Source organism: Chrysemys picta, chromosome 10, assembly GCF_011386835.1.
Source record: "Chrysemys picta bellii isolate R12L10 chromosome 10, ASM1138683v2, whole genome shotgun sequence".
Classification (NCBI taxonomy): Eukaryota; Metazoa; Chordata; order Testudines; family Emydidae; genus Chrysemys; species Chrysemys picta.
The window spans coordinates 80,828,696-80,855,694 of NC_088800.1; the positions used below are offsets into that span (position 1 = coordinate 80,828,696).

The 26,999-nt window shown below is 49.4% G+C and overlaps 1 protein-coding gene across 2 annotated transcripts; it reads left to right on the plus strand.

The window, feature by feature from the left end:
* The first annotated feature begins 7,124 nt into the window (after positions 1-7,124).
* NT5M (5',3'-nucleotidase, mitochondrial) lies at positions 7,125-22,600 on the plus strand. Of its 2 annotated transcripts, XM_005289025.5 has the most exons (5): positions 7,132-8,205; positions 12,924-13,024; positions 13,783-13,843; positions 15,456-15,570; positions 16,595-22,600. In XM_005289025.5, the coding sequence occupies exons 1-5, from the start codon at positions 7,924-7,926 to the stop codon at positions 16,750-16,752; spliced, it is 717 nt and encodes a 238-aa protein (XP_005289082.1). In that variant the 5' UTR covers positions 7,132-7,923; the 3' UTR covers positions 16,753-22,600. The 2 variants fall into 2 exon arrangements, with proteins under 2 accessions (XP_065416256.1, XP_005289082.1); XM_065560184.1 differs by lacking the exon at positions 15,456-15,570 and having other exon boundaries at positions 7,125-8,205.
* The last annotated feature ends 4,399 nt before the right edge of the window (positions 22,601-26,999 follow it).

Genomic DNA, 26,999 nt, shown 5'->3' on the forward strand with positions numbered 1-26,999 from the left:
CCCCCCATCATCACACCGTCATTGATATCACACCAGCATCCCCACGTCCTGTCCCCTCCACAGTCATGCTACCATCCCCCCATCATCACGCCGTCACACCAGCATCACCCCGTCCCGTCCCCCCCACAGTCAAGCCATCATCCCCCCATCATCACACCGTCACGGATATCACACCAGCATCCCCCTGTCCTGTCCCCCCACAGTCAAGCCGTCATCCCCCCATCATCACACCGTCACTGATATCACACCAGCATCACGCCCTCTCTCCCCTGCACTCATACCCTCGTCCCGCATCATCACACCGTCACTGGTATCACACCAGCATCACCCCTCCCCATCTGCAATCATGCCATCATCCCCCACCACCATCATCACAGGAACCAGTATGTTACAGTGTGAGGATGTGAAGCACAGTCTCTAGAGCTGACAGCTGTTGGGAATTTGTTGGGAGTGTGAATGATGTTTTCTGACATATAAACAGAAAGGGGATCTTTCTACCCTGATGTCTGAATGGTACGTGCATCCTATAATCATTTCATTGGAAATTTCAGCTATGGGCTGACTTTTGAAATAAGCAAGATATACAGGGTGTCAGAGCAGAATATAGCCGTGAAACTATTAAAAATCTTCTCACCCAGCCTCCCAGTTTTTTCCAGCATTGCCAGGTGATTAGAACAGGAGCTTGGGAGTCAGGAGTTCTGTTCCCTTCTATGCTACTGACTTACTCTGTGACTTTGGGCAAGTCACTTAATCTCTGTGCACCTCATTTGCCCTATTTGTAAAATAGGGATAATAATACCCTGTTTTGAAAAGTATTTTAGGATCCACAGATGAAATATGCTATGGAAGTGCAAAGTATTATTAATGCCATCAGGAGATATCTCTCCCCTTTTCCCATCTCCAGCAGTGGCCGAATCCATGAGACTCATACTCCCACCTTTAATAATTTCAGCCTTCTAAGTGTCTTCTCCCTATATTGATCTTTGATCATGTGCTACTGATGCACACACCTTCTATGGTGTATTGTTTACATGTTTGTCAGCACTTCCGCCTAACACATCAACTTCCTCTCGGTGTAGACCAGCTCAAAGTATCCGTCTTCTGCTTCTGTACATCTCTATGCTAATTTAAAAAAAAATCTCTTCAGAACTCATTGTATAAGAATTCTCTTTGGGAGAGAAAGTGAAGATGTAATGCTTTTTACCATCACTAACTAATATTTCTTCTCCCTCTACCTAAATATCTTCTTGTAAACATTTACATAACATAACAATAAGAGGGTAGCCGTGTTAGTCTGTATCTACAAAAAGACTCCTTGTTGTTTTTATAACAATAAGAGTTTACACGTCTATACGTCATTGCATCCCAAAGGATCTTAGAATGCAACACATTATTACAAATATTTAAAATATAAGAAAGTGAGGCTCATATAATATATTCTACACAGCATGTTGGAGTTTACCTAGATTACAACCCACTGAAAAATCTCTACTCACACACACACACACACACATACTCACTCTGCAACTGAGAGCAAAGAAACCAGTGTATCTGGTGACAGTCTTCTCTTGGTGTCCCCAGATCTTTGAAAACATCAGTAGATACCTGGTCTGTCTTTGGGCATCTCACATTCTAGGAGTGAACTCTTAATAATGAGTTGAACAAAATCAGCATCATGGACTACTGATGACTGCCCTTGGACTCCCCATAATTCTGCTCCTGTTAACAGGTGTTACGTTATCATTATTACAAAATTTAGTTGTCACCTATGGGTTAGGAGCAGATAAACCCACTTGATGCTCAGGAAATTTCCAGTGCTGCAGGGCAAGCTTCATTGAACAACATGGACACATCCTTTCTGCCTGACAGATGGCATTCTGAAGGCTCCAGTACTGTACAGTGGCCAAGTCTGAATATACCCATGTCTGTTGCTGGTGGAATGTGTCGAACCCTCTCAACTGTCTGTGATTGTCACAGATCAGTCCAATAAGCGAGACTATGTGAAGAGTGATATAGTTCTATATTTGTCAGTTAGAGATGGTAACTGCAGCTGTTAGCAGTTCATCCCTCATGCTTTTTTATAATATATTTTTGTGTTAGTTTAGCACTGGCAAAAGGTGTTAGCTCAACAGTCCTGGGGAAGTGAAGTTTTCTGTCCACAGGAGAGATCAGTTGTACAAGCCTTTCCCCCACAGCCACCAACAACGTGCCTCATCCTTGACTGCATGAACCGCCTCTAGAGATAAAAAGGTCATTAAATCACTTTGACCTTTCAACACTTGGCCTTCCTGCTGAGACTGATAATAAGAGTGCTAGTTGTGGTTTTAATTATCTAGACACTTGTCCTCGAAGAACTAGAATGAGAGCCACAAATCATCAGTTGGCAATATCTTTTGGTCACTGTTGATCTGATCTAGTTTCAAACGGGGGATTTAGACCTGAAAAACCCTACAGCTCATTACTACCCAGTCCCACATGGATCCTTCATGCTGACTGAAAGAGGTTCCTGGAATGGAAGCTTTTCTAAAGGCTGACATCCTTAAGCCAGAACTGAAAAATTGATTTAAAAAAATCACAAACTTTGTCAGGCTGAGATTTTACAGACAACTGCTCTACCGTTATTGCAATAACCCAGAGCAATGGAAACTATGCGGGTTAAGCCTCTGTCCCTCCACCTGATTTATGGTAGTGTTCACAGTAGCCACAAAGTGGGCATTCCCCTCTCCTTAAAACTGTATGACTATCTGTTTAGTCCATACAGCCAAGTGTACCCTACACATATCTATTTATATTTAACACATTTTAAAAGGACAAAAAAGCTTTATTTTTGTAGTTAATGACTGCCTCCGTAAGTCATGTGGGGAGTGGGACAAAAGTTGTAAACACATAGTAATAATGTGATGTATTTATTACTTTTGATTAGTTATTGTAAGAGGGAACAAAATTAAAGGATAGATTTGCAGTAGAGAGTAAGCCCTGCACAAACAAGCTCAGGACAATTAGGTGTTGATGTTACACTCCCAGGCCAGGAACAGTTTTAAGACTGGAATTTTATTAAACTTAGTATCAAAACAAACAAACAGCTCGCACAAGGCCCATTGCTGCTAAGTTCTTCTGGAGTATACACAGCTTTTCTTCTTCAACCCCCTCAGCAGACCTTCAATCCTTAAAGGGACAGGACACAGGTAAATTTAACCCTGACATTCCCCTTTGAGTGCTACTCTCCCCACTCATACCTGTAATGTTATCCCAACATCCCTATTTACAAAATATAACATACAGCCCATTCATTTGACTTATTAGCAGTAGTCCATGAGTTCCACAAGTTCATCACTGTATGCAGTGTTGTTATAGCCATGTTGGTCCCAGGATATCAGAGAGATAAGGTAGGTGGGTAATATCTTTTATTGGATCAACTTCTGTTGGTGAGAGACAAGCTTTTGAGCTTACACACAGAAGAAGAGCTTTGTGTAAGCTCCTCTCTCTTACCAACAGAAGTTGGTCCAATAAAAGATACTACCTCACCCGCCTTGTCTCTCTAAGCTCATAATTGTCATTCTCAACTGAGTGTTAGGTCGCTCCTCTTTCATGAATTCAGGTGCTTATGGTTGAAACTTCTGCATTTCTCTTCTGTTTATTCCACATTAAGTAGAAAGTTTCTGCAGCAATTGGAGGTCTGCTATCCAACAGAACAGCCTGTTCTGAACAGCTTAAATTACCAAAGATATTCCTATTTTATGGAAATAACAGTTCCTATATGATCAATGGGATAACCATGTAACTCCAAGTCACTGGGCACATGGCAAGCTATTTAGAAAAGCATCTACTAAATTAACATAAGAACAAACTATCCAGAACTATAAAACACTTAATTTAGAACAATAGCCATAACATAAGTCACTATTACAAATATTGCATCAGCCTTGGGTAGAATGTCGGATAAGGAATAGGAGTAGGCACTTGGAATGGCATCTGACAAACATGAGGACAACCCCAGGGTGCATTCACCAATCCAGTAGTTGGTTTTAGACATTGCTAAGTCATATGTCAGTGTCTGTGGGGCAGTTCTCTCTCTAGTTGGACAACTTTATGTGTCAGTGGATTGTTCTGGTGGTCTGTCTTCTTGTGCCTTACTTGTTTCAGGGTCCATAGGTATGGTTTGGGCTTCACGTCTTTCAGTGGCTGGTGGAAATGTCACATCAGTCTCATCAGCAGTTTTTACACTGACAGGATCAATAACATTCTCATTTACCCGACATGGATAAAATGCTTCTGCCTCTGCAGTCACAGCATCTGTGCCACGGGCAGCAGCTGGTAGGTACCGTCACATAATGGGATTCATTTTCATTCTCACTATCAGAATCATTGGAGTCCAAATTCTTGTCCTTATTTTGATCTCTTATTGCATTAGTTTGCCTTATTCTCTGTGTCTTCTGCTGTGGTGGCTTAGAGGGTGGTGTTATGTCCACGGGTAAGAAGCCCACAGGGAAGTAAAAGATTACAGTGAGGAACTCTAATACCTCCTTTTCCATCTTCTGCGTTTACTTCATAGACTAGACTATCCCCTTTCCTTTCAAGAACGACATGAATTTTATCTTCCCAGCAGGATTTTAATTTCCCCTCTTTCTGAAAGATTCCTGACAAGTACTCTGTCACCTGGCAAGGGGGCAGTGCCAGGCCTTTTCTGATGATCATAATGATTCTTTCCATGAGCAGCAGATTTTTTTGAACATTTTGATGCCAGTTCATAAGATTCTTTCATCTGTTGTTTCCATTTCTCAACATAATCTTTCTAGTCCCCCGGCGCAGATTCAGAGTTTATAGGTAGACCAAACGTGATGTCAATGAGCAAACATGGTGATCATCCATACAATTAATAGAATGTTAAGACCCTGGTAGCCTCATTTCTGGTAAAGTGATAGGCATAAATTACCTTACTAAGAGAATCCTTTCAGTTTGACTTTTTTTTCTCTGGCAAGGTTCTCAACGTGGCCAGCAGTTTGGTTCAGCCTTTCTACCTGCCCACTACCCTGGGGTTGTATAAGGTGTTTCAATATTACAGTAGTTCTATAACCTTCTGAATAAATTATTTCAAATTCTGCCTCTAGGTCATGATGACTCCTTTTAAAACTAAGTCACTGAAGATCTTGTTTGCCACAGTCCTTCCTGGCTTGTTAGCGGTGGCAGGGTAGGCTTGAACAAACCTCATGACATGATCCACTATGATTAAGATGTAGTCTCATCCTCCTTTGCTTCTCTCTGGATGCAAGAGGCCTATTGATACAAGCTCAAATCATTCTGTTGTAACTGTGTTAGTTGGTGGAACTCTGGCGAAGTTTCCGTTTGCTCTTTTGCTGTAGCAATAAGGTGTAAAATCTTATCTTTTAATGCAAGCAACGTAGACAATCCCTGATCTTCCAACTCTTCCTGCCCATTTAAGTGGCATCTTATATATTTGATTAAAGCAAAATGGCTTTTTGCTCCAGTTTCATTGCAACTTGTCCCAGAAATGCCCAGAGAGTCACAGATTTCTCTTAAATGCTCATCCTTTAGCTGGTATAAAAGTCCTCCTACCTCCATGTGTAGGTCCTCTAACTCAATGGTTTTCAACCTTTTTTCATTTGTGGAGCCCTAAACAATTTAAAATGGAGGTGCAAACCTTAGACTTAGTCGGCAGACCGGAGCCCCAGTGGTCCGTGGACCACCAGTTGAAAACCACAGTTCTATGGTAAAAACAATCTTCCGCAGACCCCTTAGACATAGTCTGGGGACCCCCAGTGATCCGCAGACCACAGGTCAAACCACTGCTCCAAGTCTCTCCCAGCCCTAGGGCTTGCAAACAATTAAATTTCCCCTGGCAGCTTTTCCTGGAACAGTGTACAGCAGCTTCTAGGTAGGTTCCTCTGTCAAGGAGGTCAGCCCATTGCAATTCAGCCTCTCCTGCTTGTGCTCACCAAATACTACAATCCCAACTAGGGGCAGTTTTAAAATTGGAGTTTTATTAAACAGTATTACATGCACAAGCCTCCTTGCAGCCCAGTCCTTCCAGAGCGCACACAGCTCTGCTGCTGCAACAAGAGCTGTCCCCTTTTGATCCCCTCAGCTCAGCAGACCTTCAAGCCTTAAAGGGACAGGACACAGGTAAAGCTAACCCTGACATTCCCCTTCGAGTGCTACATTGAGTGTGCCCTCATGCAAGGCAGGAGATGAGAGACCAATCCGGAGGTGTAAGGCCATTTGGTACCTGTAATTAGACCAAGAAGCATTGTATAGAAAATGCTGAAGAAAAGGGTTTGAGCCTGACCATCAACCTGGATCCAAACATCCCCAGACTTTGGGAAAGCTCAGGTCTGGATCCCATCTTGCACCTCGGGGTTTTCTTTAGAGGTCTCCCATCTAAACACTGACTAAGCGCCAGCCCTATTTACTTTGTGGGGTCTGACAAAAGGCCAGCCCCAGGCGTCACTAGGGCTTGCTAAAGATAGCAACGAGACCTTTCACTTTAAAGCTCTATTTCCAAAAATCACTGCCCGGGTTACCGAGAGACCACTAAAACAACAAGGAGTCCAGTGGCACCTTAAAGACCAACAGATTTATTCGGGCATAAGCCCAACGAAAGCTTATGCCCAAATAAATGTTAGTCTTTAAAGTAGAACAGGACTACTTGTGGCACCTTAGAGACTAACAAATTTATTAGAGCATAAGCTTTCGTGGACTACAGCCCACTTCTTCGGATGCATATAGAATGGAACATCCCACCTGTTTATGCTCTCTGTATGTGTGTATATATATCTCCTCAATATATGTTCCATTCTATATGCATCCGAAGAAGTGGGCTGTAGTCCACGAAAGCTTATGCTCTAATAAATTTGTTAGTCTCTAAGGTGCCACAAGTACTCCTGTTCTTCTTTTTGCGGATACAGACTAACACGGCTGTTACTCTGAAACCAGTCTTTAAAGTGCCACCGGACTCCTTGTTGTTTTTGTGGCTACAGACTAACACAGCTACTCCCTGATGAGAAACCACTGAACACACAACACATGCATGTGCCCAAGCAAAACAGGGCCTTGCCCTGGGGGGGCCAGGCAGGAAGGGGTGAGTAGAGGGCAAGGGGAGGGAGCAGAAGGCAGGTTGGAGAACAAGGCAGCTTGGTGGCAGGGCCAGCATGGAGGCTAGACACTCTCCCTTCGCCTTACTTCTCCAGAGCTGTCCCCACTCTTCGGAGCGCAGGACCCCCGAGGGGCAGGTCTCCGCTGAGCCCCGAGGGGCGCGGAGAAGGGGCTCTGCAGAGCGAGCTGAGAGATGCGATATGGGCAGGGAGCGGGGGTTGCTCCAGGAGCTGCCTTAAAGCCGCACGCTCCCCTAGCGCCGAGTCCCGGCTCGCCCCTGGGCCGGTGCCGCTTTAAGGCGGCGCCCGTCAGTGGGAAGAGGAACTGGGGCTAACACTGCCGGGTTGGGCTGCAGGCTGCCGCAGGGCCAAGGGCAATAGCCAGGCTCGCCGCTTGCCAGCCCGGCTGCTTTGGGACGGGGCGAGGGGCTGGGCAGCAAAGGGCTCTTTGCAACGCGCGCTGCCTTGCCCCAGCTGTGCCCCCCTCCGCAGCGGGCCAGATGTGCCCCGCGCTGCGCTCCCTTGCCCCAGCTGTGCCCCCCGCAGCGGGCCAGATGTGCCCCGCTCTGCGCAGGCAGGGGCAGCCCGGCCCCTCCTCTTAGCGGCTGCCGGCCGGCTCGCTTGTTGGCCGCAGAGGGCGGAATTTATTCTGCGCCAGCATCATCCGCCCGCCGCCGCTAGAGCCCGGGGGTGGATTGGGCTCCCGGCGGGAGATGGAGCCGCGCGGCTTGCCTGGGAGGGGGGTGCTTGGGACCCAGGTTCAGCTCTGCCCGTCATGATATCCCCTTGATCCGCCCCCATCCCCAGCTCAGCCATGATTTTACTAAGCAGCTTTTTACAGCTCCACAGCCGGCACTGCGGCCCCTTCACAGCGCTGGGGCTGGGCAGGGCGCCCTGCTCGGGAGCCAGGTCCTGCAGTGCCATGTGCCGGCACCTGCGCGTCTTGGTGGACATGGACGGGGTGCTGGCGGACTTCGAAGGCGGATTCTTAAAGAAGTTCAGGGCCAGGTTCCCAGAGAAGCCGTACATTGCCCTGGAGGATCGCAGGGGCTTCTGGGTGTCGGAGCAGTACGGCCAGCTGACACCTGAGCTGAGTGTGAGTCAATGGATTCTCCCCCCCCCCCCCATTATATTGTTATTCTTCATTATTTGTCTGACACACAGACTGTAAACTCCCCTGGGCAGGGGTTGTTGTCTTTATTTGTCTGGGCATCACCTAACATAGTGGGGCCCTGATCCTTGGTCGGGGTTCCTACAGGCTACAATAATAAGAATGATTAATAATTAAAATCATTATTATTCATAATAATTTATATATTGGGTTTTCCATGTTGATTTTTTTTCCCTCCTGAAATGAAGTGGATTTTAGTGCAGATTCTTGCTGCAGGCTGTCTTTCTATTTTGATCAATTCAAACAATTTATTTCAAAATTCCAAAGTAGTATAGTCCAGATTTTCCTCCCCAGTTATAATTTCCAGTTAAGAACATGCTGTATGGCTTAATGCAAATGCTGCAACATTGCATTCAACAGTTGCCTTCATCTCTAGCTGTATTGTTTAGCTCCTCAGCAACAACACTCCGGCCATGATGTAGCAGATTAGTTGAAAGCAAACCAAAGCAACTGACATTTCAAAATAGCTGAAATCATTTCCTTTCAGGGCTTATTTAAAACAACAACCTTAAAACCCTTCTGAAAAATGATGTTGGGTTGTTTAAAACTTTTACCAGTTAAAACCTAAAGCCAGGACACTCTCTTTATATTGTTCTTTAGCCAGTATCTGTGCATTTGGTTCTGCAGAAACTAGGGCTCTGCCCCAGAGAGTTTACAATCTCACGTGGGAGTTGACAGTTTAATTCAGAGATCGCGTTTGCATGTGACAAAATGTGTTTGAAACAAAGAAAAGGCGTCATGTCTCTGATGGCACAAATGGGTACAGTGTGGTGAACAAATGTAGGCCCGAAATGTCCTTACTCAGGTGAAACCCTCATCGCCTTAAAGGCGGACAGAGCAGGGCTGCAGAGGGTGGTGTCTGGTCTATATAGCTGGAAGGAAAACCACCTGGAATTGGTGGGATACAGGGAAGCCTCTCTGTTATGAGAAGGCTGATGCTAAGTGTATTAAACATCTCAGAAAAGATATATTAGAATTGGAAAAGGTGCAGAGAAGGGCAGCAAAAATAATGGGGGATGGAACAGCTTTTGTATGAAAGATTAAAAAGACTGGGACTGTTCAGTTTAGCAAAGAGACAACCCGGGGCGGATATGATTGATAGAGGTCTATACACTCATGAATGGTGCGGAGAAAGTGAACAGGGAATTATTTACCCGCTTCACATAACACAAGAACCAAGGGTCATCGGATGAAATTAACAGGCAGCAGGTTTAAAACAAACACAAGAAAGTACTTCTTCACACAACGCACCATCAACCTGTGGAACTCATTACCAGGGGGTGTTGTGAAGGCCAACAGCATGACTGGGTTGAAAAAAGAATTAGATACGTTCATGGAGGATAGGTCCTTCAGTGGCTATTAGCCAAGATGGTCAGGGATACAACCCCATGCGCCGGGTGTCCCTAAACCTCCAATGCCAGTAGCTGAGGCTGGACAACAGGGGGATGGATCACTCGAAGTTGCCCTGTTCTGTTCATTCCCTCTGAAGCCTCTGGCCTGGCCAGAGTCAGGATACAGAACTAGATGTATCTTTGGTCTGACCCAGTGTTGCTGTTCTTCTGTTCTTATGATAGTGTGATTTCTTCTGAGATTTCAGCAATGGTTGTCCACTACCATGTGTTCTCAAGAACTTGGGTGTATGGGGTGTTCATGGTGTTGGGTTATCTCATCACATTAACAGACATCACTCCTGTTAAAACCCACACACTCTTGGGGTGAAATCCTGGACGTTATTGGTAAAACTTCAGTGGGGCCATGATTTCCTCCTGCGTTCCAGACAGTGCCCAGTTAATATTGGAGAAAGGGAGTCAGGCTGTTTCTGTATGGTATTTGGGCAACAGCACTCGGGATGTTGCGCTCCATTTGGGACCACATCAACAGAACGATATTGACAAATTGGAGGGAGCTCAGAAAAGAGCAACCGAAGTGATCAGAGAGCTGAGAGGGGATCAGCTTTGGAGGGAAGAGTAAAAATGCTAACTGCCCATAGCCTGATAGCCTACAGAGTTTGGAAGGGTGTTAATTCCTGGGGGAAGGGGTGATTCTATACAGTTCCTGGGGATAAATAAGAAAAGGAAAATGTTGGGTGAAGATCAGGAAGCTCTATTAAACCAGGAAAAAGTCTCCCCAGGGAAGTGGTAGAATCTCCAGCCCTTGGACTTTTAAACCTAGACCGATCAGAAGAGCACTGAGCACAGGAACAATCCTGACCTGACATGAGATGATCTGGCAGATGTTTTTCCTCACTAAAGGCTTTGCTCTGCTCCCATTGAATATAGTGGCAAACCTCCTACTGACGTTGGGAGCAGAACCGGCTCCTGCATCCCCAGTACAGCAAAGCACTTAAGCACATGAAAAGGTTAAGCACGTGTGCAAATGCTTTGCTGAACCGGTGCCGGTCTTCTTGGATGTCAGCTGTAGAACGCTGATTTATAGCTTTTAAATGTTCCCCCCACTGGTATAATGCACTGTAGTTTGAGTTGTGATGTACATTATTTTAGCTTAATAACCTGTTACAGTAACTGCTCTTTTCACATGGACAGGAGGATTCTCGGCAGGCTGCATTGCAGCCCTAGGAGTTGCCTTCACTTTTTATTTTTTTAACATGCACTAAGATGTGTAAGAAGGATTGTTTCCAAACCACTGGTGCTACTTGAGTCTTCTGCTGCCCTTCAGCTCCCCTGGAGCAGCCGAGTGATGGGATTTCTGTTTTGCTCCCTTCCGCCCTTTTAAGTGGGTGTATTCGGCCCTCCCACATTCAGCGTGACTTATCTGACAGGTGGATGGACTTTGCTTTGGTGCTCTCCAGCACTGAGCAATTAATGCTTAGGGCCAGACTGTGGCCCAACTGTGCAAGGGGGTATAGAAGACTTAAGGCTTCTCTGTACTCCCGTGCACCAGAGACCTAGATCGCAGGTAGCAGTGCTGGAAGCCGGACCGTTACATCCCCCATGCAAGAGGGTGGGAGTGGACAGAGTGGTGAGGAGGCAAACCCTTGGCTCTGCCACCACCCAATGCACAGGCTAGGATAGCTAGGTATAGGCCTGACCCATGGTACTTCTCCCTGAGAGCAAAGGGGAATCTGGAAGGCAAAATGTGACTCCCAGATTCACACCTTGCCTTCTGATCTGCTCCAGGGGAAGCAGAACAGCCTGGTGCTTGGGGTTCATGACAAAGCCACAACCGAGTCCTTAAGCAGAACTCAACCTTCTCTTGCTCCTGTCCTGTTAAGCCAATTGCTTATGGGTGAGACCTCCAGAATGTCCCATTTCTCCCCTCCACCAAAGGATACACATCCAGGCAAAACAATTCTGCGACTGTATAGATTCATGGTCATCAGTGAGGATAAAACCAGGGGTGTGGCTGGCATGCACTGCAGTGTTCTTTGCTTCCCATAGCCTATAGGTCAGGGCAAGTAGAGTGTAGCTTACATGGAGAACCGGGCACCCCTGGACAACCCCAAAGTACTCCAGAGCACAAAAGTGGCTTAAAGCTACCTTTGCCCCTCTGATTCTGCCCGAAGCAAAGGCCCTCTGTGTCCTCACAAATCCTTAATTGCACAGCTACCTTCAGAATCTTTCAAGGCTGCTTCTGGGTTGGTCCAGTTGGGTTTCCACACAGTTTCACAACTGCTTCCTCTGGCTGGGGCTGAGTGTGCTGCCATTGCCCAAGGAGCTGGGATCTCTATGCACAGACCATCACAATGTTATTTTTAATTAGGGGAAGTGGGATTTTTCTTTCATTTAGGCCTGGCTCGCATGTTTCTTGCCCCTTGCCTGGATCAGTCGCTCGGGAACAGATGTGATTCTGTGATCTTCAATCAGTGTGGTGCAAACCTCTTCCTCTGAATAGTTGATCAGATCCAGGCGGGCTGGCTGTGGGGTCTGAAAGAAGCAACCCCACAGCAAAGACAAGCTAGATGTGCAGACACACACTCCTTCCACCTTTTTGTTTTTGAGCATGAGACCCCCAAAGACTGCTTTCCTTAACAATCTAGCAATTTATGGCAGTGCGAGGACTTACAGGTGCACAGAGTATGCCCTGCTCTCTACATCCAGCTACAAGGTGTAAATTACAGGCAGCCTCTGGTCTCCCTTGTCCCAGGATTCTGCTCCAGGCGGTCTATATACACGTTGCCTTCCTCAGACTTTCCTTTTTTTCCCTGGCAGCGTTATAACAAAGTGCTCAAGCCCTTGCCCTCAGGGACTCTGGGTCATGCTGAATTTGCCTTGCTCAGGAACTCACTTGACTGGTATTTTTTAGAGGGACCCTTGAGGTTAGAGGGGCAGCTTGCCTTCCATAGCAATTGGGGCATTTTGGTTACTACCTTAGATTCTTTCCTGGAGACAAAATGTCCCCATAGCACCCCGTGCTGAACAACACTGTAGTACAGCAGACTGGGAAGCTAATCTGCTTCAGATGGACCTACGTCATGAGAGTCAGATCCAGGGTTTGGGAGAATTCAAGTTTTGGTTCAGGACCCTCTCTCACACCTGCTGTCAGACCCAGCCAGCCTCTCGAACACCTACCATCTTCTTTCCAGGGGAAGGGTCGTCAGAGGGAAAAAATGCACGTGGCAACTCAGGGCAGGGAGGAGAGGAGCAGGATGGACTGTACAGTAACTGGGATGTTTGCCCTTGCAGGAGAAAGCAATCAGCATATGGGAGTCAAAGAATTTCTTCATTGAGCTGGATCCAATCCCAGGGGCTGTGGAAGCCGTGAAGCAAATGGCTAAGTTGGAAAAGTGAGTACACGTTCACAATTGTGGATGGGAGGGGGTCTAAGTGCAGCAGGGCGTTTGTGCTCTAGGCTTCTGCTGCTGGAGATCTGGTGGTTCAGATTCCGATGGGTGAAAATGAATGTGATCCTAGTGTCTGTTGCAAAGCCCTCACGTAGTTAGGCGCAGTTAATCTGATGTACAGCCCCCTCTGCTGTTCCAGTTCTGGGACTTCTTTTAGGTGGGAATTGAACTGCATTGCCAGAGCTCTGGAGAGAGCACTTTTTGTTAGTAATAAATGCGTGCGCGCACACACTCCCGCCCCCATAGATTCGTCAAAGCACTTGGCAAGACAGTCTGTCTTGGTTTGCTGCGTGTCAGTGAGCATAAACACCATATGAATGAAGATTTCCAGTTCTAATATCTAGGCCCCTCTGGGACCTGTCTGACCTCAGGTTTTGCCTATTCCTAAAGTAGGATCCGTAGTTTCAGCAGAGATTTTGCTAAGCAAGCTGTAGCACCTGAGCCCTCCTGGTGTCTGCCTCCCTAGTGCCCTCTCTTGGATGTGTGCCTGTGTTAGTTACCTCAATGCCCACGCACCAGAAATGCTTTTTCGTGCAACCCTATTCAGTGTATGGTGGCGAGTTCCAGTCAGGGCCCGGTGTCTGTGTAGCAGCGACCAGACTATTTAAGGGTACGTCTTGGATCCTAGGGTGCTTTTAGATCTAGAAAGGGAATTAAATTGGTGCGTTTCCTCACTCTCGCTCTCTCTCTTTTTCCGGCAGCACTGACGTGTTCATCTGCACAAGCCCGATCAAGAAGTACCGTTACTGCGCTTATGAGAAGGTAACCAATGAGTGAGCTCTGTGAAATGGAGTGGGTGTGCAAGCCCTGGGTCTGGGGCAGGTAGACTGGGCCCCGAAGCACAAGTGTCACCCATGGAATATAAAATCTGTTGCTGGCCAGTGTGTTTCTCCAGCCCCACCCCCAATCACTGGAGAGCTCTTCAGTAGTAGCTGGTCAATCACACTGCAAGGTCAGCGCCTGTGTCTTGTGCTTCCCAAGTGATCCCAAAGCACTCTAAAGGCTATATATACCAGAACCACTTCGTTCGCCTCTAGGAGGCAGCCACCTCTGAGATGGAATATGGCAGCTGTCTGACAGAGCACAGTGACGCTATGTAACAGTTTGGGACAGGAATTGAAGTATATGCTCTCCAATTCAAACTGCAGGGGAAATTTAGATAGGTAGAAAGCAATTACCCAAGGACCGGTTGGCAGGGCTAATCCTTGGTATCTTCAGTAACCACATATGAGAGTAGGGATAGCCTTGTGGCAAATGCCCAGGTCTGGGGAATCAGGACGCCTGCGTTCTAGTCCTAGCTCTGCACATCACTTGCTATGCTGCCTTAAGAAAGTCAGCTGACCTCAGTTTGCCCATCTGCAAAATGGGGGTGGATTCTTGCCTATCTCACAGGAGACACTGGGGGCCTTAACTAATTACTGTCTGTGAAGTGTGCTGAACTCCTTGGGTGGAAGGTGCTATGGCAGGCAGACACTATAGTAATTATAAGCACGTGGGACCTTTCATCACAATCCCGGAAACGATTGGTGGTTATAGCATGAGACATTTCTCAGGTGCTACCAAGTGGAGAGCGAGCTGAACAAACAGGAGATCCACAGCTGGGACCATGTTGGATGCAAGTTGGAGGGAAATCAGTGTCCTTTCTGGGCCATTAATACTGTTACTCCTTTTGGCCCCGTCCGTTAGCTACAGTTAGGAACCCTGCAGGTTGTTTCTCTCAGGAGGAGACAATGTTGGAGTCGGGTATCTTTGTTTATAAGAACGTACAAAGTCCTGTTCCCCATAACACAGTAGGAATCAAACAGCAGGAGACAGTTTCTTTGCTCTCAGCTCCAAGCCCCTTTCTCTAGCCAGCTCTCCTCTTAGCTTTTTCTCAGGGCCACGCAGCCAATGCCTCTGGAGCTGTGTCTGGTGCTTCTTTGCTGCGTTCTTTCTCTGCTTCGCTGGTTCTTCTCTCTCCCACACAGGCACACCCCTCCATGGTCCACCAGGTAATACCCAGCGAAAAACCCTCCACTCACCCAGCTCAGCTCCCCGAGCGGCCTCACAGCTAGTGACAAGTGCCTTTGGTTTGGTTTGAGGCCTCGATTGTTTCTTACATTCATCCCAAACCCAGGGTGGCTGCTACCCTCAGCAGTTTCCCTGAGGTTTGTCCCAAACTCTAACAATGTACTTGGCAGGGTGTCTTCCCACCCCTGCCCCCAGAGCCTCCTGTTGTTCCTTACCTTTGTCTTTCGCTAGCAAACCAACGTCAAGCGCCCTGCGCCTGTGGCTGGTATTTGATGCTGCCTTTCTGCTGAGCTGGGGCCATGCTGCAGCTGAAGCCAGCCTGCCCTACCTGCCACACTAACTGCGCCACCCCCTTGCTTTCCAGTACGCCTGGGTGGAGAAGCATTTTGGCCAAGAATTTCTGGAGCAGATTGTCCTAACGCGAGATAAAACGGTGATCTCTGGCGATCTGCTTATAGACGATAGACCAGATATAACAGGTACGGGAGATTGGACGCAGTAAAGGTAACCGTATGGTACTCCTGGGGCAGGTAGATTGGGGTCGTTCCCCTGCCTGTGTTTACTTTATGGAACTTTTTGGCTGATGCTGCATTCCTCATGCATGTCGGGCTCGAGGGCACCTGCTGTGCTCCCAGCTACGTTGGCTGTAATGTTTTTTCGGGCTGTTATTATTGAGCAAGAGCTGCCAAAACTCCTTGCACTGCTGATGCCTGCCGGAGATTGGATCGGCATTTTCTTAGAGCCCAGGGGCGTTTGGTTCTGGGTCAGCCCAGGGTGGAGAGAGGGTCTAGCAGGGAAATCCGGATTCAGAGCTGAGCCTCCCCACGGTGTGGATGGGCAAGTCTAGTGAGAAGGACAGTGGGCTGAGACTCAGAAGACCTAGATTCAGTTTTTGGTTCAACCACAGGCTCCCTATGGGACCTTGGGCAAGTCACTTAGAGGTTGTCTACATGGTGCATTAGTCTGCACCTGCACGGTGTCAATTCTAGTGCACACTAGCCTGTCACGCACTAACTGGCCTGTGCGGACCCTGCTGGTGCGCACTAACAGTTCCCTAGTGCACGTTGATGTGGTCCCGTTTCAAACAGTACAGCGTTATTGTGCACTAGGGAACTGTTAGTGCGCACCAGCAGGGTCCACACGGGACACACTAATACGCCCTAGAATTGACACCCTACTGGTGCAGACAAGTCCCTAATCTTCCCTGTGCCTCCACTCCCCTGCCCATGACCTGGGGATCGCACTTCCCTACCTCCCCGAGGGCTGTGAGGATGAAGTCCGTTAGCAGCTGCGGGTTGTGAAGATACCACAGCAAGGAGGACCAGGGCCGTACCGAGCTAGATGGGGTGTGTTTGGATATGGGCTCATCTCTGATGAGATCGCAGGCTGCTGGAAGTGCGACACCAGCACACGGACCTAGTACCTGGCCCAGAGCCCCATGCAGGGTCATGATGGTGCTAGGAGGCTCCTCCCCTGAGCTGCTTTGCTCTCCTTGTCTTTCAGGAGCCGAGCCAAACCCCAGCTGGGAGCACGTTCTCTTCACAGCCTGTCACAATAAGCACCTGCAGCTGCAGCCCCCCAGCAGGAGGCTCCACTCGTGGGCCGAGGACTGGAGGGCGATCCTGGACAGCAAACGGCCACCGCCCAGCCAGGCCATTTAAAGTGACAGGCTCCTGAGGCTGCCCCCTTAGCTGAATGGAGCGCTCTGTGGTGTCCAGCTCCAGGCTGAAACCCACAGACAGACAACCGTGCTGGGCAGAGTAAGGAGAGGGGCCCTGGCAGGGAGAACAGGGCCAAAGGGGGATCGTGTTCATTAAGCTAGAGGCCACTGGGCCATGTGTGACTGGGCCGCCATGAAGCAACAGAAGGATTCTGGGCCCATCCCACTACAGGAAGCCCTGTCTATCGTGTGTCTCCTTTGCGCCCAGCTCTGTTTATCTAAGTGGCATCTTAGTATTGGCGTCTGTAGCCACTGGCCCCAAATGTAGTGTCTCCGATGGACTCACCTCTCTACTTGTTACCCGGCGTCCCCTGGACCTGCTTAGTGGTGCAGATTAACTTTTAAATACGCCCCATCTACGTTGAGTTGGAACACTGGATCAGCGGTCAGTACTGTCCTAGGGTTTGCCCTAGAGGACTGTCAAAATCCTTCTTCCTCCACCCATCCAGACGCAGAGGAGCGGTCTTCCCTTCCCTCAGTCCCCAGCCCAGCTCTTCTTCATTCTTTGGCTCACCTGCTGTCAACACTCCAAGGGGAGCATCTTCCTGCCGCAGCGTTTGCTTTTCCTCACAGCTGTGACTGTGCCTGCCGGGACTGCCTTGCAGGAGTGCATGGGGGAGCATTGTTAAACAAGGGGAAAATCAGGGTCACGTTACTGACTGGAGGACTGGGGTAACCCCACTTCGATCATCGGGGACCCGCATCAGCTCTGCTACTCTGAGAGGCTCAAACTGATTTTGGCTGTAACCCGGCAGCACCGTCTTTAGAAAGGGCTCGGATGGCAGCTGTGCATTGGCGGGGGTCAGTGGAGGTGGAGATGAGCTTTCACAACTTCTCCCTCATTCCAGACGAGTGAGGCAACAACTCTGGCCCAACATTTACTTCCCCCATAGATCAGAGGTGGTGGAACAAGCCACACCCCCCCAGCTTGAAGTGGTTTCCATTGTACACAGGGTTTACAGTTCAGTTCAATGGCCACCACTATAAAGATTGTTCCAGGGCCCCTGCAATAGATAAGAGATTGAGGAGCCCCTAATTAGCTTGAAGTTATCCATGGGCTATCACTTCCCCTCCCTCCCCCGTAGTGGTTTTGGAGGCTCTTCTCCCCTACTCAAGACATAACTCCTGGGATGGTTGGGGCACTCCATCACAGCTGTTAACTCCAGAGTGCAGCCCCTTGACTTGAGATGATCCGTGTCACACGGCTGGCCGGCCTCTCGCAGCTGTGCGACACATCAGGGATCATTGTTCAGCCCAAGCACCAACAAGTGGCTCTGCCATCCCTTAATCCTTTCCCCAGAGGCTGGCTATTCGGAATGGGGCAAGCTAATGGGGCTGAGAAGAGAGAGGTGGATAAAATAGGCATGGTCTAGCCCGAGAGGTGCGGTTAACAGCCCGAGCACAGGATGGGGAGCCAGGAACTCATGGGTTTTCATCCTGGCTCTTCCACTGATCCCCTCTCTAGTTACAGGCAAATCACTTTGCCTCCCTGTGCCCCCGCTTGTATAATGGAGATGTCAATACCTCTTGGGGTGACAAGGGTCTGGAACAACAGCCAGCCTCTAAATCTTTGAGGTGTGTAGGCTATTTCCTACGCACATTGGGAACGGGGGGGAGGGGAGGAGCTATGCTAAAAGACATTGTGGTAGCCACAGTTCGTCACTGGGTGCCCGGGTGTATTCTTTGGCACTGAAATATTGACCAACAGCAGAGTTCGGAGGGCCCAGTGACCATATGCATTGATAAAGCCAGAGCCTGAGTGGGTCTCAGCATTGGAGTTCCACAGCAGAATGGACAGAACCTGCCATCACAGTTGGAAGAAGCAAAAGCTCAAGGCTGCGCTAGTTGGTAGCTCTCCTCCCTCCATCAGACATCCAGAGAGCAGAGGGCCCTGCCAACACCACAGACCTTTACTACAGACCTGCTGCTTCAGAGAGGGGCTTCGTTAAGTGGTGCAGAGAGATCTCGGAAGCCCCTTCCCTCCGCCAGGCTCATCCTGCTCTGTGTCCGGAGCATAGGTTACCACTCCTGAGACCCACGGGCATTGCCTCCTGCCAGCGGAGTCCGGCCGGCCAGCCTGCACATTCCATGCGATACTCCTGGCAATGAAAAGGAGAACCTCCCCCCACCCCCCTAGGAATGGGACCTGTGGGTTCCCCTAAGCTAAAGGCTCCCAGGCAGGAGGGCAGCCAGGTGTTTGCAACTCTTGGCCCTTTGCCTGCAGCAATCACTCTTCCCTGCGATCAATCTTCGCACATTTGGATTCCCCACCTCTCTCCTTAGCAAGGCTGTGAAAAGCAGGTAAAGCCCGAAACCACGTGGTGCATGAATAAACTGTTTCACTGATTACTGCGCCGTTGGCGTCAGCTCGTATCAAGGTCTCTAGGACCTGGACGTTGCACTGAACAAAGATGATGCTTCAGGATTTTGCCCTTCCTCAGCTTTTACCGCTGGGGCCAAACCCTAAGCTGCCGTGGGGAGCCATAACTGCCGCTCTCCTTGGATTGCGAACGCTCACGTCTCCTGGGGTTTGGGCCCCTGTCTGCAATGGGAGTTCTGCCTGCCTGAGGGAGGACTGCAGGGTTAGGTCCAGCTTCTGTGTGTTACAGACTGGAAGGGCTGTCTTAAAATGTAAACCACTGTGTACGCTCTTGGGGTGACCGCTGGGCCCCAGGCTGAGGTTGCGCGGAGAATAGTCTGGTTTTACAATAACTTCTTGGGATTCAAGGCTTTGAATCCTGAACTGCTGAGAGAGATCGAGACAGCTGCTGCCTAGTCCGAGCAGTCATTTATCAGCGACGTGCGGCAGACGAGCGTAGCTGGTGGTACCTCGCCCTCCAAGGGCATTACATTTTTTTCAGCACTGTGTTTGTTTTGTTAATTGTCCCAGTTCTCCCTCCCAGTCCCCTCCACGCCTCTGGGCAATGCTGTTATCAGGAAGGGGGTTCTAGGGGGAGGCCAGAGCTAACCGGAGTTACAGCAGCTATTCAGCATTATGGCCCTAGCAGAGGCTGGATTGGATGTTGTGCTAGGCTGGGAGTGTGACTTTGCTTTCTCCTTGCTTGGTTATTTTTTCCACTTTTGAGGACATAATATTAAGAGCGAAATCAGAAAAGCTCGTTCAGGTTGGTCCTGTTTTCCAGCGACGGCACTTGGAAGAGGAAGATGTTACCAGGGCTAACCGCCCTGTTCGTCTTCTCTCTCACACCCATCCACCCCGGCTATAAGCTGAACTGTTTGGACCATATCCTCAGGTGTGTAAATCAGCATAGCCAGTGAGGTTAGGGAAACAAGGCCAATTTGCACCAGCTGAGGCTCTGGTCTTTAAAATGGTTACACTGGTTCTGTTGCTCAACTGAGATGCAGAGAAGTATTGTTTTTTAGATTTAGAGTGTATAACAGATCCACCCAGGATCCTTGCACTAAATATTCAATTTTGTTGTCATTGCAGTTTATATGAAATAGGGTTTTAATATTCCTGGCACCATACTAACTGTAATAGAGGGGCGATTTTACCTCCAGGGCTCCGATTACTCTGGAGAAGGGTCATGTGGCACTAGCAACATGCCACTGACCACTGCTGCTTTCTTTTGGCAACTACATCCTAGCCCATTCGATGGAATCCCTGTGAACGGAAATAGGGCTGGTAGGAGGCTTTGATTTCTGTCCAGCATCTTGCAAATATGACTGGCAGTTAACTAACCAGTAAAAGGCATTAGGCCGGGGACGATCGTTCCAGAGCACGGCCGAGCGAAAAGCACTAGAAAGCCACGTCCCGTTATGCCAGAGAGGTACGTATCATACAACAGGGAGGTAGGCAATGCAATCTCCTGGTTACATTACAGAGTTGGTTGTCAGGACACCTGGGTTGTCTTCCTAGTTCTGTCTGTCTGTCTAGGGTTTGGTACCTTGCCATTTCCGGGATATCTGAGCATCTCTGCCACAGACTCGCCAGGTGACCTTAAGCAAATTACTTGCCCATTCTGTGCCTCAGTTTCCTCATCTGTAAAATTCGGCTAATCCCACCTACTTCACAGGGGTGCTGTGAGGAGGAGTTGGACAACATCATGCGCCTTGAGAGCCCCAGTCAGAACATGCTCTGTAATTTACCATTAACGATCAGCTCCCTGTCGGATAGGCACAGGAATCAAAGTGGGGCAGGATGCCTGTTTTGGGGGGCCCAATCCAAGGATGTTGTGAAAATGCTTATCTTTACAGCAAATGCTTCTTGGTTCCCTGGACATCAACAGAGATGGGTCAGGACCAGACCATCTGCCCCCGTCCAAATCCAGAGATGTTGGGTTGTCTCATTTCTAGTCACCAGTGTTGGGTGGGTGGATGGGTGTATAACATATTGTGTGTAACCTGCGGGGCATCTACTGGATACAGCTGCCATACATGGAGAGACTGAGTGGGCGAAACATCCTCCTTTACTCATTCCTACTGAAATGAGGAAACATGACAGGTGGTGGCCATCTGGGTCAGTCTGACACATCCCAGGGAGCGCTAAGGAGCGAGTTCAGAATCTGGAAGGTTTTAGCTGCCTGAAAAATACAGCATGAGCCTGATCCCAAGCCGGTGGTGGAAACATATGGAGGGACTTGCCTCAGGGCCTAGCCGCTCAGCAAGGCACCAGAGAGTCTGTCGCACACGATGAGAAATGGGATTTACTTGCAAAACTAAAGGGTAGAAGTTCAGCTCTGGGGTGAGTTGGTGGTTGTTCCGCTCCCGGGCTGACAGGGCACTGAGCATTAGCCCTTGTGTTGATTTGACTGAATTGGAGGAAGAGCAAGAGGACAGGGGAGCTCTCCTTCAGGGTGTCCTGGTCAATGGACCCCCATCTTGGCAGTTATCAAACAGTTATTCTCCAAAGGCTGGTGGGTCTCAGTCCCGCTGGTCAAGTGTCCACATCACAGAAGCCGCTAGCACTACTGACACTTAACCGCTCCCTTGTTAGCAGGCGCCGAGGCTTGAGTGGCCCCCGGGGACCGAACTCCCTTCACCCATCGTGTCGGTAGCCAAGATTGAGGTGGCAGCGTGGAGGACGGATGCATTAGTGCTGTGGCTAGATATCCGATCCCAGCCATCACGGCTCTCAGTGCAGCGCTCAATTCACTTTAAAGAGAAAATTAAATTTGAGCGAGAGCTTTTTGCTCTTCAGGCTCAGCATCCCTAATTAAATAGAACAAGTAATGAGATTAAAACGAGGTTAGTCAGTTCGCAGGGGAGCAGAGATACCGGCGCAGAGATAGTGGAATTGAGGGCACGGAGCCGAGGGCTGATTAACCCGTTTTAGCTTTGAGCAGTATGTTCCTGGGCATTACCAGCTCTTGGTTATAACCAGCTGGTTCCAGGTCCCTGTCCTGAGGGCCAGATGCTGCTCTCGCACCAGGGTAAGGAGTATCCCCTGAAGGCAGTAGTACTGCAGGGGCGTAAAATAAGTGGGGAAGCCAGGATCAGGCTCCATGGGTCTGATTCTTATCTCCCATACGCTGGTGTCGGTCACTGTAGTAAATGGAGTGGCACTGCAGGAGGTGAGATCAGAATGCTTCAAGTCAAAGCCAGCTAGCCAAGCAATGAGGCCCCACTGTAGGGCCCATGGGCGTAGGCAGGTGTCTTGCCTTGGTTATGTTGGGATTTGTCAGTTTCATGTTTTGGGGCTGTGAGAAATGATATAAAAGGGATGCGAAAACAAATGTATGGAAAGAGACTGTGTCTGTTGATGAATGGGTGCATGTACCTGTGGCCGTGCGGCAGACGACTGGACACAATAAACAGATAAACCTGGATCTTGTTGTGTATCAACCACCTTACGCTATGGGATGTAGAGGGGACAGGAGTGCAAAGGCACCTCTAGGATGCTCAAGTCCAGCCCTTCCCAAGGAGCAGGAAAGACTAACCCTGTCCTTTCCATGGGCCAAATCCTTTTTAGTGCGTGGGAGAGATGAGGGGAGAGATGTGGAGCAAAAGGGACAAGCCCCTCTTGTCATACATGGACCTGAACCTCTTGGGGCAACTTGAACCCTGCTGTAAGCAGGTGCAGCGCCCATTGTCCTTTGTGGCAGTTGTGCCTGCTTTTGCTGGAACCCGATCTGCCCCACAGCTCAGAGTGCTATGCTATCCCATCGGCCCCAGCCTCTGCCAGCCACAAGAAACCTGCGGTGCTCATGAGTTTCACAGGGTCAGATCCTGAGCTGCTGTAAGTTGGATGTCAGCGCATTTACAACAGCTGAGGAGCTGGCTTAGGCAAGCCTGTTCTGCAGAGTGCGTGCAAATAAAGGTTTCCAGGAATCCTTAATAGTTCTTAATCCTTCCTCCCAAGCCTTCCCTGCTACCTCCTTCAAGGTGGACAACACCACCATCCCTGCCTGTCACTCAGGGGTGTAACCTGAGCATCACCTTCAGCTAGGTGACCAGATGGGCTGAAGAAAATATCGGGACACATTGGGAATGGGGGGGGCGGGAGGGGACTCCTGCCGGCGGAGTAAAAAGAAAGAAAAAAAAAAAAAAACAGGAGTGCAAAATAATGGGACAAATTGCGTCTTGACCAGACATTGGTCGGGATGCAGGACAAACGCCTAAATATCGGGACAGTCCCAATTTTATCTTGACATCTGGTCACCCTACCTTCAGCTCAGACCTCTCTCTAGGTCCTCACTTTCAGGTTGTCTAAACCTTGGCAGGTTTTTCTGCATTACATTTCTCAGACCTTGTCTACACTTGCAGCGGCATGTAGGGGACATGTGGCTACACGCTGCAGTAAAACGCAGGCTGCTTCCACACTTGTAACTACAGCGTAGCTACCCCCGGCGGTGAAAGACTCTGGCAGGGGGAGGCGGTGGGGAAAGGCTCTGGCAGCAGGGAGACAGTAGGACATTACACTGCTAAAAATAGCAGTGTGGACATGGGAGGCATGGCTTGGGTGTGTAGAGAGCTGTAGGGCATATACTCTAGCAGGGCTCAGGCATGTAGGGCACTCGACTCACCTAAGCTGTGTCTCACCATCTAAACTGCTCTTTTTACCGTGCTAGCTGGGTGTGCAGCGTCTGTACTCTACATGCCGGCGTAAGTGTAGATGTACCTTAAGATACGGTCTTTTCTATCCATCCAGACAGCCAGAAGAAACGTCTCAGCCACTGCAACACCATCTCTCTGACCTTGACAAATGCCACCTTGCCCTGCTTGTATCCATTCAGAATAGTGGTGCAGGGACCATTCTCCTACCCTGCCACTTTGACCAGGTCACCCCCTCTCTTTGCAGCCCTCCACTACCGCCCCCTTCTGCATCGCATCAAACATAAGCCGCTTGTCTGGACTTTCAAGGCCCGTCGCTGCCCTACCTACCATCTTCCATTGACTGCTGAGAGGTTGATTCCCAACTCGGCTCAACCCAGGCCAGCCTTTAGCGGCCACTCAGTCCGTTTTCAAACAAGCATCTTCATGCTTTCTCCCCTGCTGCCCTCTGGCGTGGGAGGAGCTCCCTGTAAACCTCGGCATAGCTACTTTCTTCTCTTCCTTAGAACTCGTTTTCTGTGCTGCCTACATAAACACGCGCCAGTGCCTCGGCTGCTTGCGAGCTGAAAACCACATCCCAGGGGTGGGTAGTTAGTTTTTGTCAAGGTCCAAATTTCTTGGTCAAAGTCCAGACTCCAGAGAAAATAATACAAAAAAACCCAACAACATGGGCGGCGGGTGAATGAGCTGTTGGGGGAGGCTAGCCGCTGGCCCCTCCTCCTCTGCCCGAGGCCCCATCCCTCCCCTTCTACTCCCCCCTCTCCCACCAGAGGCAAAAGCACACACCCTCGCGGCCGCTGGCCCTCCTGTGCGCCCCCAGCCCCAGGTGGGTGGCGTGGCCAGAGCACCCCTTACCCCAGCGCCGGGTGGATGGCAGCACAGCGTTGTCCCAGCCCCAGCACCCCCAGCCCTGGGTCTTGTGAGCACCAGCCCCAGCCTCTCAGCCACGGAAGAGCGCCGGGAAGGGAACTGGAAGCAGGCAGGGGAGGCCTGGCAGTGGAGCGTGGGAGGGGCCTGACCAGGCTGTTTGGGGAGGCACAGCCTTCCCAGGCCTATGATACCCACTGCCCATGCCCAACAATAACGATAATAAGTAAATAAAAATATTTCGGGATCCATTCAAAAGCATCGGGTGGTCCGGATTTGGCCCATGGTCCACCTAGTGACTACCCCTGCCACATCCTGTCATGCTGACCAATATTGTCTCAGTGTTTCCTTGTACTCCGCCATCTGTCTGGGTGTCCATCTGTCGTCTCTTGAGTTGTACTTAAATTGGAAGCTCTTTGGGGCAGGGTCTGTTTTTTGTTTTCTGTCTGTACAGCACTTGCGTGGTGGGGTCCCGGTGCATGATGGGGGGCACCTTAGCCACTACGGTAATACAAACAAGAACATGATAATTCGAGCCAGAAAGGAGCATTGTGGGTAGGTGGTGAGGGGGACGAGCTATGCAGATTGCCACTGGTATTACTTGAGGAACACGGCTGGGCTTGCAGCAATGCTCCAGGCTGCTTCCATCTACTTTGGTCCAGTGATGCCCCTGCTCTATTTTAAAGCAAGTTCTCGATTTCAGCTCATATACCCCTCCGATGGCAGGGGCAGCTGATTCTCCACAGTTTCTGGGACTGCACATTGCCACAAGGTGTCGTCAGTTACTTATCTTGAGCAGATGTAAAATATAAGCAGAATTGTGCAGCTGTTTAGCCCAGGTGTAAGTGACGACACCAAGGGCAAGCCAGTGAACGGCTGCATTTTTCCACCATGGGGGGGCGGGGGGAGAGAGACAAACCTTCTCCCAGCAGGTGGCGCTACAATACCAAACTAGACATTTAGCACAGCAAATGGTCCTGTGATCAAGACTAGTTTTCAAGAGCACTTGCTAATCAGGGAGGGTTTGGTGGCCTCTCCGGGCTCTGAGGCAGGCCTTTGGACAAGCTGCTGTTTGTCTGCAGTGTGCAGACCACTGTGTCCAGTGGAGAATGCCAGGAATGGCTTGGGGTCAAGGAGATCAGGTCAACTGAAGATCCCCCCAAGATGGCTGGAAACTCAAGTTACAACTGTTCGATTGCTCTGTACAGGGGACAGGATCCAGGCTTCGTGGAAGGAGAGGCTACTTGATGGCAAGCAGAAGCAAGCTGGCCTCACACCGGGGCAGTTCTTTCTCTCTTGCGCTCACCCCCAGGCCAGGTCCTTCCCCTTCACAATAACGTCAGCAAAGACAACACGTGGATCATGGTTGTTCATTCTGGAGGCTTCTGTGTTTCACTGAGAGCTACTACCATGAAACAAAGACATATGAAGGTACAGGATACAACATCTCTCACCCAGCTGAGATATAGTGGGTCTGAAGCTCCAATTTAGGTCATTTATGTTTAGAGAGAAATCAAATCCGATGCACGGCCACAGGAATAGATGCAAATCTGCTGCCCTTCCATAGGTCCTTTTAATGGAAGATCGGAAAACCCAGTACTCTCCTGAGATAGGGATCACCTCACTCACTACTGAGATGCAGCCACCGCTGGGGTGGGACACAAAAACAGGGCTAAACAGTTCAGGGCAGGATGTGAAGGACACTATATTCGATTGAAACGATACAATAATCCAGGGGGTGATGTTTGGCCAGGGCATCAGGATTAACACCCCACACTCTTTAGAGAAGTTACATGGGATCCTCACTTCATCATCTCTACAAGATAGCATCTCTCCAGTAGCCACTATCTGGGATGCTAAAGCCAGTCCCAGCTCAGAGGGGGGGCGGGGGTGCCCTGTGCTTAAATCACCAGCACCACTTCCTGTGGTGCATGTGTGTTCCATAGAAGTCTCCCGTCCAAGTCCTGACCCATCTTGCAAGCCCTAATGTGAGCACAGTCCAACGTGATCGCACTTTGAGCCGTACTGAGCTATTGCCCCACACTTACTCACTAGTAACTTTTCTGTATTTCATGGAGTAATGATCAAACATCTCTGAGTCTGGCTTAAACCAACGAAAGGCAGGAAATTCCAGGGTAAGCAGAAAGGGTGTGTGTGTGGGGGGAGAAAGGAATAAGATGTGGTCTGAGCAGGTGCACGGGTGAAGCCAAAATTGTCACCCAGAGCAATGGTCAGCAATGAGTGACGAGCTGCCCTCGGTGCAGGGAGCATTCTGTTTGATGACAGACTCCTGAATTCAGAGTGCTG

Coding starts and splice junctions, on each gene's coding strand:
- NT5M (XM_005289025.5), top strand. CDS start 7,924: ATGATTTTACTAAGCAGCTTTTTACAGCTCCACAGCCGGCACTGCGGC. Junction 13,025..13,782: donor CAAATGGCTAAGTTGGAAAA/GTGAGTACACGT, acceptor TTTTTCCGGCAG/CACTGACGTGTTCATCTGCA. Junction 15,571..16,594: donor CGATAGACCAGATATAACAG/GTACGGGAGATT, acceptor CTTGTCTTTCAG/GAGCCGAGCCAAACCCCAGC.